The sequence below is a fragment of the Heterodontus francisci genome, chromosome 1 (assembly GCF_036365525.1).
Source record: "Heterodontus francisci isolate sHetFra1 chromosome 1, sHetFra1.hap1, whole genome shotgun sequence".
Lineage (NCBI taxonomy): Eukaryota > Metazoa > Chordata > Chondrichthyes > Heterodontiformes > Heterodontidae > Heterodontus > Heterodontus francisci.
The window spans coordinates 5,419,977-5,436,135 of record NC_090371.1 but is presented as its reverse complement, the minus strand read 5'-3'; the positions used below and the strand labels follow the sequence as shown (position 1 = coordinate 5,436,135).

The 16,159-nt window shown below is 47.2% G+C and overlaps 1 protein-coding gene across 1 annotated transcript in view; it reads left to right on the top strand.

The window, feature by feature from the left end:
* LOC137377639 (disintegrin and metalloproteinase domain-containing protein 12-like) overlaps nucleotides 1-16,159 on the top strand; it is a 561,477-nt gene that overhangs the window by 403,738 nt on the left and 141,580 nt on the right. The window contains exon 16 of the mRNA XM_068047508.1: nucleotides 11,798-11,990. Within this exon, the coding sequence (XP_067903609.1) occupies nucleotides 11,798-11,990 (193 nt within the window). The remainder of the gene's footprint in view (nucleotides 1-11,797; nucleotides 11,991-16,159) is intronic.

Below are 16,159 nucleotides of genomic sequence, written 5' to 3'. Positions count from 1 at the left end.
CCATTGCATCAACTGTCTCACTAACCACTTCTTTTAAGACCCTAGGATGAAGTCCATCAGGACTCGGGGACTTGTCAGCCCACAGCTCCAACTATTTGCTCAGTAACACTTCCCTCGTGATTGTAATTTTCTGAAGTTCCTCCCTCCCTTCCATTTCCTGATTTACAGCTCTTTCTGGGATGTTGCTTGTATCCTCTATGGTGAAAACTGATGCAAAATATCTGTTCAATTCATCTGCTAACTCCTTATTTTCCCTTATTAATTCCCCAGACTCACTTTCTATGGAACCAACTCTTTTTAAAAATATCTATAGAAATTCTTACTATCTGTTTTCATATTTCTCTCGTACTCTAATTTTTCCTTCCTTATTAATCTTCTACTTATTCTCTGCTTTTTTTTATATTCTGTCCAATCTTCTGACCTGCGTCCCATCTTTGCACAATTATATACATTTTCTTTAAGTTTGATACTATATTTAACATTTTGGTTAACCACGGATAGTGGGCCCTCTCCTTGGAATGTTTCTTTCTCATTGGAATGTATCTAATCTGTGTATTCTGAAATATCCCCTTAAATGTCTGCCACTGCATCGCTATTGACCCTATATATCCCTTAACTTACTTTGCCTGTTCACTTTTGTTAGCTCTGCTTTCATGCCCTCATTATTGCCCTTATTTAAGTTTGAAATACTAGTCTTAGACTCACTCTTCTCTCTCTCAAACTGAATGTAAAATTCAGACATATTATGATCGCTGCTGTCTAGGTGTGATTCACTGTGAGGCCATTAATTAATCCTAACACATTGCACAATATCAGGTCTAATATAGCCTGCTCTCTGGTTGGCTCCAGAACATGCTGTTCAAAGAAACTATCCCAGAAATATTCTATGAACTCCTCATCTAGGCTAACTTTGCCCATTTGATTTTTCCAGTCTATATGTAGATTAAAATCCCCCATGATTATCGCTGTGCATTTCTGACAAGCTCCCATTATTTCTTCCATTATATCCTGTCCTACTGTGTGGTTAATGTTATGTGGCCTGTACACCACCCCCACAAGTGAATTCTTATTTTTAAGATTTCTCATCAACTCAAACCGCTTCGACATCCTGGTTTCCTGAACATAGGTCATTCCTCTCTATTGAGCTAATACCATCATTAATTAACAGAGCTACCCCTCCACATTTTCCTAGCTTCCTGTCCTTCCTAAATGCCATGTACCCTTCAATATTCAGGCCCCAATCTATGCCATCCTGCAGCCATGTCTCTGTAATGGCTATCAGATCATACTTATTTATTTCTATTTGTGCTCTCAGTTTATCTGTTTTGTTTCGAATGCTATGTGCATTCAGATACAGAGCTTTTAGTTGTGGCTTTTTATTATTTTTGTAACCTCTAGGCTTGTCTGCTGATTTACTCTTAGATTTGTAATCACTGTCCCTACCTGTCACGGTTGATTTATCATTTCCCATATTAATACCTTTCTCTCTTGCCTTGGCTCTACTCTTTCATTTACCACATCTTCCCAAATTTGTTCCCTTGCCCCCACTATTTATTTATGCTGCTGTTGTAACAAAACGGACATATGCTGGTTACACAGCTCCAGATCTTGGAGCGCTGATAAGCCAGAAGGTTCCATGCCTTCTCAACTTTTAACTTTTTCTGATCTACCCTATCTTGTATAAACTCTATGAGTTCCCAATATGGCTTCTGATCACCTACAATCTGGCATCCAGCCATTCACTCCTGTACTTCATTGATGGGAATCTTATCTAATTTCTCCTTGAAGACCTGTTTGACATCTTTAGACAACATGACTATATATCTCTCGTGAGTGCCTTTGCTTGCTGGTGGGTCCACTCCAATAAGGATTCCCTCTCAAGACACATGTTGGCTCAGCTTCCTAATCTCCACATTCTTTCTTTCTCTCAAAAGCAGTTCACAACCTCGTCAGGTCCTGCAATGGGTCACCAGTTTGTAATCAGCTGTCAGGTTCATCACCTTTACTGGTAGAGGAACAAGCGTGAATAAGGAAGCTCAGTTGGGAATCTACTTTATTGAGTCAAAGTCAGAACAAGTTTATGAAGTTTTACTCAAACTAAAGCATTAAGATCAGGCAGCAATTTACAATCTAACATGGGCTATATACTTCCTGTATTAGTTCTGGAAGGGGCAGTGCATGTCTTCTCCTGCAGCTTTCCGTCTTTGGACTTCTCCTTTGTCTTCTTGTTTCTGGTTCTTCTTTTCCACTCTGCACCAGCTCCTACTAGGGCGGCACGGTGGCGCAGTGGTTAGCACCGCAGCCTCACAGCTCCAGGGACCAGGGTTCAGTTATGGGTACTACCTGTGCGGAGTTTGCAAGTTCTACCTGTGACTGCGTGGGTTTCTGTCGGGTGCTCCGGTTTTCTCCCACAGCCAAAGACTTGCAGGTTGATAGGTAAATTGGCCATTGTAAATTGCCCCTAGTAGGTAGGTGGTAGGAGAATGGTGGAGATTTAGAATTTAGAATTTAGAACATTACAGCGCAGTACAGGCCCTTCGGCCCTCGATGTTGCGCCGACCTGTGAAACCATCTGACCTACACTATTCCATTTTCATCCATGTGTCTATCCAATGTCCACTTAAATGCCCTTAAAGTTGGCGAATCTACTACTGCTGCAGGCAGGGCGTTCCACGCCCTTACTACTCTCTGAGTAAAGAAACTACCTCTCACATCTGTCCGATATCTATCACCCCTCAACTTGAAGCTATGTCCCCTCGTGTTTGCCATCACCATCCGAGGAAAAAGACGCTCACTATCCACCCTATCTAACCCTCTGATTATCTTATATGTCTCTATTAAGTCACCTCTCCTCCTCCTTCTCTCCAACGAAAACAACCTCAAGTCCCTCAGCCTTTCCTCGTAAGACCTTCCCTCCATACCAGGCAACATCCTAGTAAATCTCCTCTGCACCCTTTCCATAGCTTCCACATCCTTCCTATAATGCGGTGACCAGAACTGCACGCAATACTCCAGGTGCGGTCTCACCAGAGTTTTGTACAGCTGCAGCATGACCTCATGGCTCCGAAACTCGACCCCCCTACTAATAAAAGCTAACACACCATATGCCTTCTTAACAGCCCTATTATCCTGGGTGGCAACTTTCAGGGATTTATGCACCTGGACACCAAGATCTCTCTGTTCATCTACAGTACCAAGAATCCTCCCATTAGCCCAGTACTCTGCATTCCTGTTACTCCTTCCAAAGTGAATCACCTCACACTTTTCCGCATTAAACTCCATTTGCCATCTCTCAGCCCAGCTCTGCAGCCTATCTATGTCTCTCTGTACCCGACAACATCCTTCGGCACTATCCACAACTCCACCGACCTTCGTGTCATCTGCAAATTTACTAACCCACCCTTCTACACCCTCTTCCAGGTCATTTATAAAAATGACAAACAGCAGTGGCCCCAAAACAGATCCTTGCGGTACACCACTAGTAACTAAACTCCAGGATGAACATTTGCCATCAACCACCACCCTCTGTCTTCTTTCAGCTAGCCAATTTCTGATCCAAAGCTCTAAATCACCTTCAACCCCATACTTGCGTATTTTCTGCAATAGCCTACCGTGGGGAACCTTATCAAACGCCTTACTGAAATCCATATACACCACATCCACTGCTTTACCCTCATCCACCTGTTTGGTCACCTTCTCGAAAAACTCAATAAGGTTTGTGAGGCACGACCTACCCGTCACAAAACCGTGCTGACTATCTCTAATGTACTTATTCTTTTCAAGATGATTATAAATCCTGTCTCTTATAACCTTTTCCAACATTTTACCCACAACCGAAGTAAGGCTCACAGGTCTATAATTACCAGGGCTGTCTCTACTCCCCTTCTTGAACAAGGGGACAACATTTGCAATCCTCCAGTCTTCCGGCACTATTCCTGTCGACAATGACGACATAAAGATCAAGGACAAAGGCTCTGCAATCTCCTCCCTAGCTTCCCAGAGAATCCTAGGATAAATCCCATCTGGCCCAGGGGACTTATCTATTTTCACACTTTCCAAAATTGCTAACACCTCCTCCTTGTGAACCTCAATCCCATCTAGCCTCGTAGCCTGAATCTCAGTATTCTCAACAACATTTTCTTTCTCTACTGTAAATACTGACGCAAAATATTCATTTAACACTTCCCCTATCTCCTCTGATTCCACACACAACTTCCCACTACTATCCTTGATTGGCCCTAATCTAACTCTAGTCATTCTTTTATTCCTGATATACCTATAGAAAGCCTTAGGGTTTTCCTTGATCCTATCCGCCAATGACTTCTCGTGTCCTCTCCTTGCTCTTCTTAGCTCTCCCTTTAGATCCTTCCTGGCTAGCTTGTAGCTCTCAAGCGCCCTAACTGAGCCTTCACGTCTCATCCTAACATAAGCCTTCTTCTTCCTCTTGACAAGCGCTTCAACTTCTTTAGTAAACCACGGCTCCCTCGCTCGACAACTTCCTCCCTGCCTCACAGGTACATACTTATCAAGGACACGCAGTAGCTGCTCCTTGAATAAGCTCCACATTTCGATCGTTCCCATCCCCTGCAGTTTCCTTCCCCATCCTACGCATCCTAAATCTTGCCTAATCGCATCATAATTTCCTTTCCCCCAGCTATAATTCTTGCCCTACGGTATATACCTGTCCCTGCCCATCGCTAAGGTAAACCTAACCGAATTGTGATCACTATCACCAAAGTGCTCACCTACATCTAAATCTAACACCTGGCCGGGTTCATTTCCCAGTACCAAATCCAATGTGGCATCGCCCCTGGTTGGCCTGTCTACATACTGTGTCAGAAAACCCTCCTGCGCACACTGGACAAAAACTGACCCATCTAAAGTACTCGAACTATAGTATTTCCAGTCGATATTTGGAAAGTTAAAGTCCCCCATAACAACTACCCTGTTACTCTCACCCCTGTCGAGAATCATCTTCGCTATCCTTTCCTCTACATCTCTGGAACTATTCGGAGATCTATAAAAGACTCCCAACAGGGTAACCTCACCTGTCCTGTTTCTAACCTCAGCCCATACTACCTCAGTAGACGAGTCCTCAAACGTCCTTTCTGTCGCTGTAATACTCTCCCTGATTAACAATGCCACACCACCCCCCTCTTTTACCATCTTCTCTGTTCTTACTGAAACATCTAAATCCCGGAATCTGCAACATCCATTCCTGCCCCTGCTCTACCCATGTCTCCGAAATGGCCACTACATCGAGATCCCAGGTACCAACCCATGCTGCAAGCTCACCCACCTTATTCCGGATGCTCCTGGCGTTGAAATAGACACACTTTAAACCAGGTTCTTGCTTGCCAGTGCCCTCTTGCGTCCTTGTAACCATATCCCTGACCTCACTACTCTCAACATCCTGTACACTGGCACTACAATTTAGGTTCCCATTCCCCTGCTGAATTAGTTTAAACCCCCCCGAAGAGCACTAGCAAACCTCCCCCCCAGGATATTGGTACCCCTCTGGTTCAGGTGAAGACCATCCTGTTTGTAGAGGTCCCACCTACCCCAGAAAGAGCCCCAATTATCCAGGAAACCAAAACCCTCCCTCCTGCACCATCCCTGCAGCCACGTGTTCAACTCCTCTCTCTCCCTATTCCTCGCTTCGCTATCACGTGGCACGGGCAACAACCCAGAGATAACAACTCTGTTTGTTCTCGCTCTAAGCTTCCACCCTAGCTCCCTAAATTTCTGTCTTAAATCCCCATCTCTCTTCCTACCTATGTCGTTGGTGCCTATGTGGACCACGACTTGGGGCTGCTCCCCCTCCCCATTAAGGATCCCAAAAACACGATCCGAGACATCACGAACCCTGGCACCTGGGAGGCAACATACCAACCGTGAGTCTCTCTCGTTCCCACAGAACCTCCTATCTGTTCCCCTAACTATGGAGTCCCCAATGACTAATGTTCTGCTCCTCTTCCCCCTTCCCTTCTGAGCAACAGGAACAGACTCTGTGCCAGAGACCTGTACCCCATTGCTTACCCCTGGTAAGTCGTCCCCCGCAACAGTATCCAAAACGGTATACCTGTTGTTGAGGGAAACGGCCACAGGGGATCCCTGCACTGCCTGCTGGTTCCCTCTCCTTCCCCTGACGGTAACCCATCTACCTACTTCTTTTACCTGAGGTGTGACTACCTCCCCATAACTCCTCTCAATAACCTCCTCCGCCTCCCGAATGATCCGAAGTTCATCCAGCTCCAGCTCCAGTTCCCTAACGCGGTTCTCGAGGAGCTGGAGTTGGGTGCACTTCCCACAGATGCAGTCAGCAGGGACACTCTTGGCGACCCTTACCTCCCACATTCTGCAGGAGGAACATACAACTGCCTTAACCTCCATTCCCACTATTCCAAATTCCCAACAAATCTACTGAAAAACCAAAAAAACAAAAAGTCAAAACTTGTTAGGTTAGCAATCCAACGGACAGAACTTCCTAAATAAAAAGCTTACCTTATCAACACACCAGAGTCCTTTTTTTATGGTTAGAGGAGGAGGGTGGGTGGGAGACACTACACGTGTAGTGTCTCGGGTACAGCCACCACACAAATATATACCTTTTTCCTTACCCAGCAGTCCCCTGGTCCTCCGAAAACAAAAGGGAATTCACTTTTAAACTTACGCTGAAATTGACTTCACAGCTGCAAGCCCGTTCACGCACCTCCGTTGCTATCCACGCTGCAGTCACCGAAACTAAAGCCGATGTGGTAGGGAATGTAGGATTAATGTAGGATTAGTATAAAATTGGTGGTTGATGGTTGGCACAGACTCGGTGGGCTGAAGGGCCTGTTTCAGTGCTGTATCTTGAAATAAATAAGTAAAATTATCTAACTAATGACCTGAGGAATTCAATTGTAATTGGACCCATGCCTTTCTTGACCAATCATGGGTGAGTTTATGTGAACTGCATGGCCTAAACATGAGTACACATACTCCACCATGACTTCTTCATTCATCATTATCTCAGTATCCCTTTATATTAGTCTTTTACATTCCTACAGTCACTGATCTCAAGTCACTCCCAGAGCATTCTGTGTTTTGAGCTTACACAAGCTGTTTAAAATCTCTGCAAGGTCTTTGTCTTAACACTGACAGATGTGGAATTACTTCCTATAATTCCTCCACATTGCCATTAGTTTACAGAATGCCTTGCTTCTACATTTTATATCCTACTATACTAGAGAGAATGCTTTACAACCGATGTCGATAATCTTACATAAAATAAAGCAAAATGCTGCAGATGCTAGAAATCTGAAATAAAAACAAGAAATGCTGGAAATACTCAGCAGGTTTGGCAGCATCTGTGGAGAGAGAAGCAGAGTTAACGTTTTCAGTTCAGTGACCCTTCATCAGAACTGGCAAATGTTAGAAATATAATAGGTTTTAAGCAAATAAAGCAGGGGTGGGGCAAGAGATAACAAAAGAGAAGGTGTTGATATGACAAGGTCACAGAGAATAACTGACCAGAATGTCATGGACCAAAGGCAAACAGTATGTTAATGGTGTGGTGAAAGACAAAGCGTTAGTACAGAGAGGGTGTGAATGGACAGAAAAATGAACAGCCCTGGCTCCAAGCACAAACATGAAAAAAACAGTGACTAGGCACATGGTAAAAAAATGAATGATGAAACAAACTAAAATAAAATAAACAAATAAAAATGAAAAACGAAAAAAAACCTAAAAATAATAAGGAGGGCCCGTCATGCTCTGAAATTATTGAACTCAGTGTTCAGTCCGGCAGGCTGTAGTGTGCCTAATCGGTAAATGAGATGCTGTTCCTCAAGCTTGCGTTGATGTTCACTGGAACACTGCAGCAATCACAGGACAGAGATGTGAGCATGAGAGCAGGGGGGAGTGTTGAAATGGCAAGCAACCGGAAGCTCAGGGTCCTGCTTTCGGACTGAGCGGAGGTGTTCCGCAAAGCGGTCACCCAGTCTGCGCTTGGTCTCCCCAATGTAGAGGAGACCACATTGTGAGCAGCAAATACAGTATACTACATTGAAAGAAGTACAAGTAAATTGCTGCTTCACCTGAAAGGAGTGTTTGGGAACTGGAATAGTGAGGAGAGAGGAGGTAAATGAGCAGGTATTACACCTCCTGCGATTGCAGGGGAAGGTGCCATGGGAAGGGGGCGAAGTGTTGGGGGCAATGGAGGAGTGGACCAGGGTATCGCAGAGGGAATAATCCCTTCAGAATGCTGACAGTGAGGGGAGGGGAAGATGCATTTGGTAGTGGCTTCACACTGGAGGTGGCGGAAATGGTGGAGGATGATGCTTTGGATGTGGAGGCTGGAGAGGTGGAAAGTGAGGACAAGGGGAACCCTGTCGCAGTTCTGGGAGGGAGGGGTGTGGGTAGAGGTGTGGGAAATGGGCTGGACACAGTCGAGGGCCCTGTCAACCACAGTGGGGGGGGATCCTCAGTTGAGGAAAAAGGAAGACATATCAGAAGTGTTGTCATGGAAGATAGCATCATCAGAGCTGATGTGCGAAGACGAAGAAACTGGGAGAATGGAATGGAGTCCTTACAGGAGGCAGGGTGTGAAGAAGTGTAGTCGAGGTAGCCATGAGAGTCTTATAATGAATATGAGTGGACAGCCTATCCCCAGAGATGGAGACAGAGAAGTCGAGGAAGAGAAGTGAAGTGTTGGAGATGGACCATGTAAAGGTGAGAGAAGGGTGGAAATTAGAAGCAAAGTAGATAAAGTTTTTAGTTTTAAGTCTTACAGGCTGGCTCTGACAGCTTCACTGTCTCTAAATCCTGCTGACTTCCAAACCTGCTCACTCCCTCTCTCAAACTGACTCCCCACTGCGTGTGGTTTGTGCCAAAGTTGGGAGAGCTGTCCCACAGACTAGTCAAGCAACAGTCTGACATAGTCATACGCACCGATTCATCCCTTACAGCTAATATCCCCGGCTCCTGCATCAACATCCTAGATGGGGGTGGCATCGTGGTATACAGTTGGGAGGGAGTGGCCTGGGGAGTCCTCAACATAGACTCTGGACCCCATGACATCTGGTCAAACATGGGCAAGGAAACCTCCTGCTGATTGCCACCTACTGCATCACCGCGCCCCCTCACTCCCCTCAGCTGATGACTCAGTAATCCTCCATGTTGAACACCACTTGGAAAAAGCACTGAGGGTGGCAAGGGCACAAATTGTCCTCAGGGTGGGGGACTTCAATGTCCATCACCAAGTATGCCTAGACCTGAAGGACATATCTGCCTGACTGGCTCTGCGGCAGGTGGTGAGAGAACCAGCACGATGGAAATAATTACTTGACTTAATTTCACCAATCTGCCTGCCGCAGATGCATCTGTCTATGACTGTATTGGTAGGAGTGACCACCGCACAGTCGTTGTCGATGCGAAGTCCCGCCTTCACATTGAGGATACCGTCCATCATGTTGTGTGGCACTATCACCGTGCTAAATGGGATAGATTTCAAACAGATCTAGCAAAGCAAAACTGGGCATCCATGAGGCGCTGTGGGCCATCAGCAGCAGCAGAATTGTACTCGAGCACAATCTGTAACCTCATGGCCCAGCATATCCCCCACTCTACCATTACCATCAAGCCAGATGACCAACCCTGGTTCAATGAAGAGTGCAGGAGGGCATGCCAGGAGCAGCACCAGGCACCTCAAAATGAGGTGTCAACCTGGTGAAGCGACAACACAGGACTACTTGCATGAACAGTGGTAGCAGCATGCTAAATACTGAGTTAAGTGATTATAACCAACAGATCAGATCTAAGATCTGCAGGCCTTCCACATCCAGTTATTGATAGTGATGGGCAATTTCACAATTAACAGGAGCAGGAGCTCCAAACAATATCCCCATCCACAATGATGGGGGAGCCCAGCACATCAGTACGAAAGATAAGGCTGAAGCATTTGCAACAATCTTCAGCCAGAAGTGCCGAGTTGATGATCCATCTCGGCCTCCTCCTGAAGTCCCCAGCTTTACAGACTTCAGCCAATTCAATTCACTCCGCGTGATATCAAGAAACGACTGAAGGCACTGGATACTGCAAAAGCTATGGGTCCTGACAATATTCCGGCAATAGTACCGAAAACCTGTGCTCCAGAACATGCCGCACCCCTGGCCAAGCTGTTCCGGTACAGCTACAACACTGGCATCTACCCGGCAATGTGGAAAATTGCCCAGGTATGTCCTGTACACAAAAGGCAGGACAAATCGAACCGGCCCAATTACCGCCCCATCAGTCCACTCTCAATCATCAGTAAAGTGATGGCAGGTGTATCTACAGTGCTATCAAGCAGCACTCACTGAGCAGTAATCTGCTTACTGGTGATTAGTTTGTGTTCTGCCAGGGCCACTCAGCTCCTGACTTCATTACAGCCTTGGTCGAAACATGGACAAAAGAGCTGAACTCAAGAGGTGAGGTGAGAGTGACTGCCCTTGACATCAAGGCAGCATTTGACCGAGTATGGCATCAAGGAGCCCTAGCAAAACTGGAGTCAATGGGAATCAGGGGGAAACCCCTCCACTGGCTGGAGTCATACCTAGCGCAAAGGAAGATGGTTGTGGTTGTTGGAGGTCAATCATCTGAGCTCCAGGACATCACTGCAGGAGTTCCTCAGGGTAGTGTCCTAGGCCCAACCATCTTCAGCTGCTTCATCAATGACCTTCCTTCAATCATAAGGTCAGAAGTGGGGATGTTTGCTGATGATTGCACAATGTTCAGCACCATTCGCGACTCCTCAGATACTGAAGCAGTCCGTGTAGAAATGCAGCAAGACTTGGACAACATTTAGTCTTGGCTGATAAGTGCCAAGTAATACTCATATCAAGTGCCAGGCAAACAAGAGAGGATCTAAACATAAAATTAAAACAAAAAATGCTGGAATCACTCAGCAGGTCCGGCAGCATCTGTGGAAAGAGAAGCAGAGTTAACGTTTCGGGTCAGTGACCCTTCTTCGGAACTTCTGAACTTCGGGTCTAAACATCCTCCCTTGACGTTCAATGTCATTACGATCACTGAATCCCCCACCATCAACATCCTGGGGATTATCATTGACCAGAAACTGAACTGGAGTAGCCATATAACTACCGTGGCTACAAGAGCAGGTCAGAGGCTAGGAATCCTGCGGCGAGTAACTCACCTCCTGACTCCCCAAAGCCTGTCCACTATCTACAGGGTACAAGTCAGGAATGTGATGGAATACTCTCCACTTGCCTGGATGGGTGCAGCTCCAACAACACTCAAGAAGCTCAACGCCATCCAGGACAAAGCAGCCCGCTTGATTGGCACCCCTTCCACAAACATTCACTCCCTCCACCACTGACGCACAGTGGCAGCAGTGTATACCGTCTACAAGATGCACTGCAGCGACGCACCAAGGCTCCTTAGACAGCACCTTCCAAACCCGCAACCTCTACCAACTAGAAGGACAAGGGCAGCAAATGCATGGGAACACCACCACCTGCAAGTTCCCCTCCAAGTCACACACCATCCTGACTTGGAACTATATCGCCGTTCCTTCACTGTCGCTGGGTCAAAATCCTGGAACTCCCTTCCTTCCAGCACTGTGGGTGTACCTACCCCAAATGGACTGCAGTGGTTCAAGAAGGCAGCTCACCACCACCTTCTCAAGGGTTATTAGAGATGGGCAACAAATGCTGGCCTAGCCAGTGACGTCCACATCCCAAAAACTAATGAAAAAAAAAGCAACCCACTAAAAGCAAAATGTAGACGATCTAAATTGTTTGTGTTTCCCCTACAGGGATGTACAGTGCGGAAGAATCCAATGTATGGGTGGAAATGAAAAGCCACTCCGAGGAGGATCAGTGCAGATTTTGACCTCCTCCATCACTGCTGAAGGTGTGACGTATGTGTGTCGAGGGACATTTTCTACTTTAGCTGATGCCAGCAGTCCAGATTTAGTTCGACAAGGAACCAAGTGCGGAGACAACAAGGTAATCAATTCACAGTCATTATAAAGCAATATTAACTCAAGAGGAATCGATACTGTTCCACTCTCCCTGTTCAATTTCATACACATCCTTCCCTCCCAGTGTTCATACTGGCACTCTCCCTTCCCACTCAACAGTTAAAGACAAATATTCTCCTTCACATTGCTCCCAACCTCCTCCATTCCCCCACTTTACCACATTGAACTTCTGCCCCATTCTCTCGCCTTCATTGCCATGAATTTCCCACTTTCTGCTTCCCTTCATTTTCCCCCTTCACTCCCCCACTTTTCCCTCTTCATTTTTCTCCTTCCCTTTCTACTTCAGCCATCTACCCTTTGATGTCGTTCATGGTGCATTTGAAGGTGGGGAGAGCATTTAATCAGGTGGGATGGTGTGGGTGGGGACCCCACCACCTTTCCGCCTCCATCTCGATTAATTCCATGGCGGGAAGGGTCATGGACGGCCTTCCCACCCTGCTGCCAATTGAGGCCCTTAAATAGGCAATGAATGCCCAATTGAGGGAATCTTCCCACTGCCGCTGGTATTAGCCCAGGAGAGGGTGGGCATGTCGCTATGTGGGGAGCACGATCAGTTAACCCGTGTGTGTTGCTTGCCAGCTCCCGGGGTGGCGCTGTCCCTCATTCAAAGACACTCGGTGTCTGATTGAGGGACCCAGCATTGAGAAGAAGGGAGCCTGCTGAGAACCAGACCTCTGCCCCTGCTGCCAACCCCCGACAACCCTCTCTCCTGTAACCCCTACCCTGCAAAACCCTTCTGCCATCACTCACCTGTGGCCTGGATCCATCAACGATCCTAGGCCTTGGGTGGGTGCAAAACCGGCAGCGACCACTGCCTCAGTGAAAAAGCTGCTGGCCTCCGATTGACTGACAGCTCCTCACAGGCAGGGCCTCTAACGCCAGGTCCTTACAGCCAAAGAAGGCCCACTGCTGCACAGTTAAGTGCCTGATTGGACATAATGTGGCAGGTCTTCCTGAAAAGTGGGAACATGAGGCTCTCACCAGTTCTTCAGCCGGCAGGTGAGACTCCTGTCACCTCCATTAAATACCTCCCATCCACTCTCCTTCCCTCTGCAGTTATTTCCTCTTCACCATACATTCTTCTCCTCACTATGTCCTCTGACTTTATATTCTGTTCCAGAAATGCCACCAGTTCTAACGTAACTTGTCACGCATTTTGCATTCCCCTTTTCCTGGTTTTCTCGCGTGCCCCTCACAAACATTCCAACCTCCGATTCCAACCATTCAATTTCTCACTCCAGCTATTCTGACTTCCCTTTCCAATCTCACCGACTTTCATTCCTAACATTCCACCCGGACCCCATCCTGTCCGTTAGTTTATACACAAGAGAGGCCCCAAAGATGCCGTCAGTGGATCCCAAGACCGAATAGCAAAGCTGTTATTTGATGATAGCACATACAAGGCCTCCAATTAATATGTCAAATTTATAGATAGCGGCAAATTGCAGCCAATTGTTCTGAAAATAAATAAACACAAGTCGTGTCATTGGGCGGATGAAATCTCCTTCATCCAGAAGGTGCAGGATTTTACAGACCCCGCCCCCCCCCACAACCGAGGTGGGATCGGAGGTGGGGAGTCATGAACATCACAATAGGTAGAGGGGCAGAGGGTACATCACCTCCCCTTCGCACATTGATCTTTCCGAAGGCGAGATAGGCCGACAAGAGCCTCCCAATCCAGAGGCCAATTGAGGCCCTTAAAAGGCCTATTAACGACCACTTAATAGGAGTGGGACTGTCCAGTGTGTAATCCATTGACTCAGGAGCAGTGCGACTGTCTAGTGTGTAATGCATTGACTCAGGAGGAGTGGGACTGTCCAGTGTGTAATGCATTGACTCAGGAGGAGTGGGACTGTCTGGTGTGTAATGCATTGACTCAGGAGCAGTGCGACTGTCTAGTATGTAATGCATTGAGTCAGGAGGAGTGGGACTGTCCAGTGTGTAATCCATTGACTCAGGAGGAGTGGGACTGTCCAGTGTGTAATCCATTGACTCAGGAGCAGTGCGACTGTCTAGTATGTAATGCATTGAGTCAGGAGGAGTGGGACTGTCCAGTGTGTAATCCATTGACTCAGGAGGAGTGGGACTGTCTAGTGTGTAATGCATTGACTCCGGAGGAGTGGGACTGTCCAGTGTGTAATCCATTGACTCAGGAGGAATGGGACTGTCCAGTGTGTAATCCATTGACTCAGGAGGAGTGGGACTGTCTAGTGTGTAATGCATTGACTCAGGAGGAGTGGGACTGTCCAGTGTGTAATCCATTGACTCAGGAGGAGTGGGACTGTCTAGTGTGTAATGCATTGACTCAGGAGGAGTGGGACTGTCCAGTGTGTAATCCATTGACTCAGGAGGAGTGGGACTGTCTAGTGTGTAATCCACTGACTCAGGAGGAGTGGGACTGTCCAGTGTGTAATGCATTGACTCAGGAGTGGTGGGACTGTCCAGTGTGTAATCCATTGACTCAGGAGGAGTGGGACTGTCCAGTGTGTAATCCATTGACTCAGGAGGAGTGGGACTGTCAAGTGTGTAATCCATTGACTCAGGAGGAGTGGGACTGTCTAGTGTGTAATGCATTGACTCAGGAGGAGTGGGACTGTCCAGTGTGTAATCCATTGACTCAGGAGGAGTGGGACTGTATAGTGTGTAATGCATTGACTCAGGAGGAGTGGGACTGTATAGTGTGTAATGCATTGACTCAGGAGGAGTGGGACTGTCCAGTGTGTAATCCATTGACTCAGGAGGAGTGGGACTGTCCAGTGTGTAATCCACTGACTCAGGAGGAGTGGGACTGTCCAGTGTGTAATGCATTGACTCAGGAGAGGTGGGACTGTCTAGTGTGTAATGCATTGACTCAGGAGGAGTGGGACTGTCCAGTGTGTAATCCATTGACTCAGGAGGAGTGGGACTGTCTAGTGTGTAATCCACTGACTCAGGAGGAGTGGGACTGTCCAGTGTGTAATGCATTGACTCAGGAGTGGTGGGACTGTCCAGTGTGTAATCCATTGACTCAGGAGGAGTGGGACTGTCTAGTGTGTAATCCATTGACTCAGGAGGAGTGGGACTGTCTAGTGTGTAATCCATTGACTCAGGAGGAGTGGGACTGTCTAGTGTGTAATGCATTGACTCAGGAGGAGTGGGACTGTCCAGTGTGTAATCCATTGACTCAGGAGGAGTGGGACTGTATAGTGTGTAATGCATTGACTCAGGAGGAGTGGGACTGTATAGTGTGTAATGCATTGACTCAGGAGGAGTGGGACTGTCCAGTGTGTAATCCATTGACTCAGGAGGAGTGGGACTGTCTAGTGTGTAATCCACTGACTCAGGAGGAGTGGGACTGTCCAGTGTGTAATGCATTGACTCAGGAGAGGTGGGACTGTCCAGTGTGTAATCCACAGACTCAGGAGGAGTGGGACTGTCCAGTGTGTAATCCACTGACTCAGGAGGAGTGGGACTGTCCAGTGTGTAATGCATTGACTCAGGAGAGGTGGGACTGTCCAGTGTGTAATCCATTGACTCAGGAGGAGTGGGACTGTCCAGTGTGTAATCCCACTGACTCAGGAGGAGTGGGACTGTCCAGTGTGTAATCCATTGACTCAGGAGGAGTGGGACTGTCTAGTGTGTAATCCACTGACTCAGGAGGAGTGGGACTGTCCAGTGTGTAATGCATTGACTCAGGAGGAGTGGGACTGTCTAGTGTGTAATCCACTGACTCAGGAGGAGTGGGACTGTCCAGTGTGTAATGCATTGACTCAGGAGGAGTGGGAGTGTCCAGTGTGTAATGCATTGACTCACGAGGAGTGGGACTGTCCAGTGTGTAATCCATTGACTCAGGAGGAGTGGGACTGTCTAGTGTGTAATGCATTGACTCAGGAGGAGTGGGACTGTCTAGTGTGTAATGCATTGACTCAGGAGGAGTGGGACTGTCTAGTGTGTAATGCATTGACTCAGGAGGAGTGGGACTGTCTAGTGTGTAATCCATTGATTCAGGAGGAGTGGGACTGTCTAGTGTGTAATCCACTGACTCAGGAGGAGTGGGACTGTCTAGTGTGTAATCCACTGACTCACGAGGAGTGGGACTGTCCAGTGTGTAATCCATTGACTCAGGAGGAGTGGGACTGTCTAGTGTGTAATGCA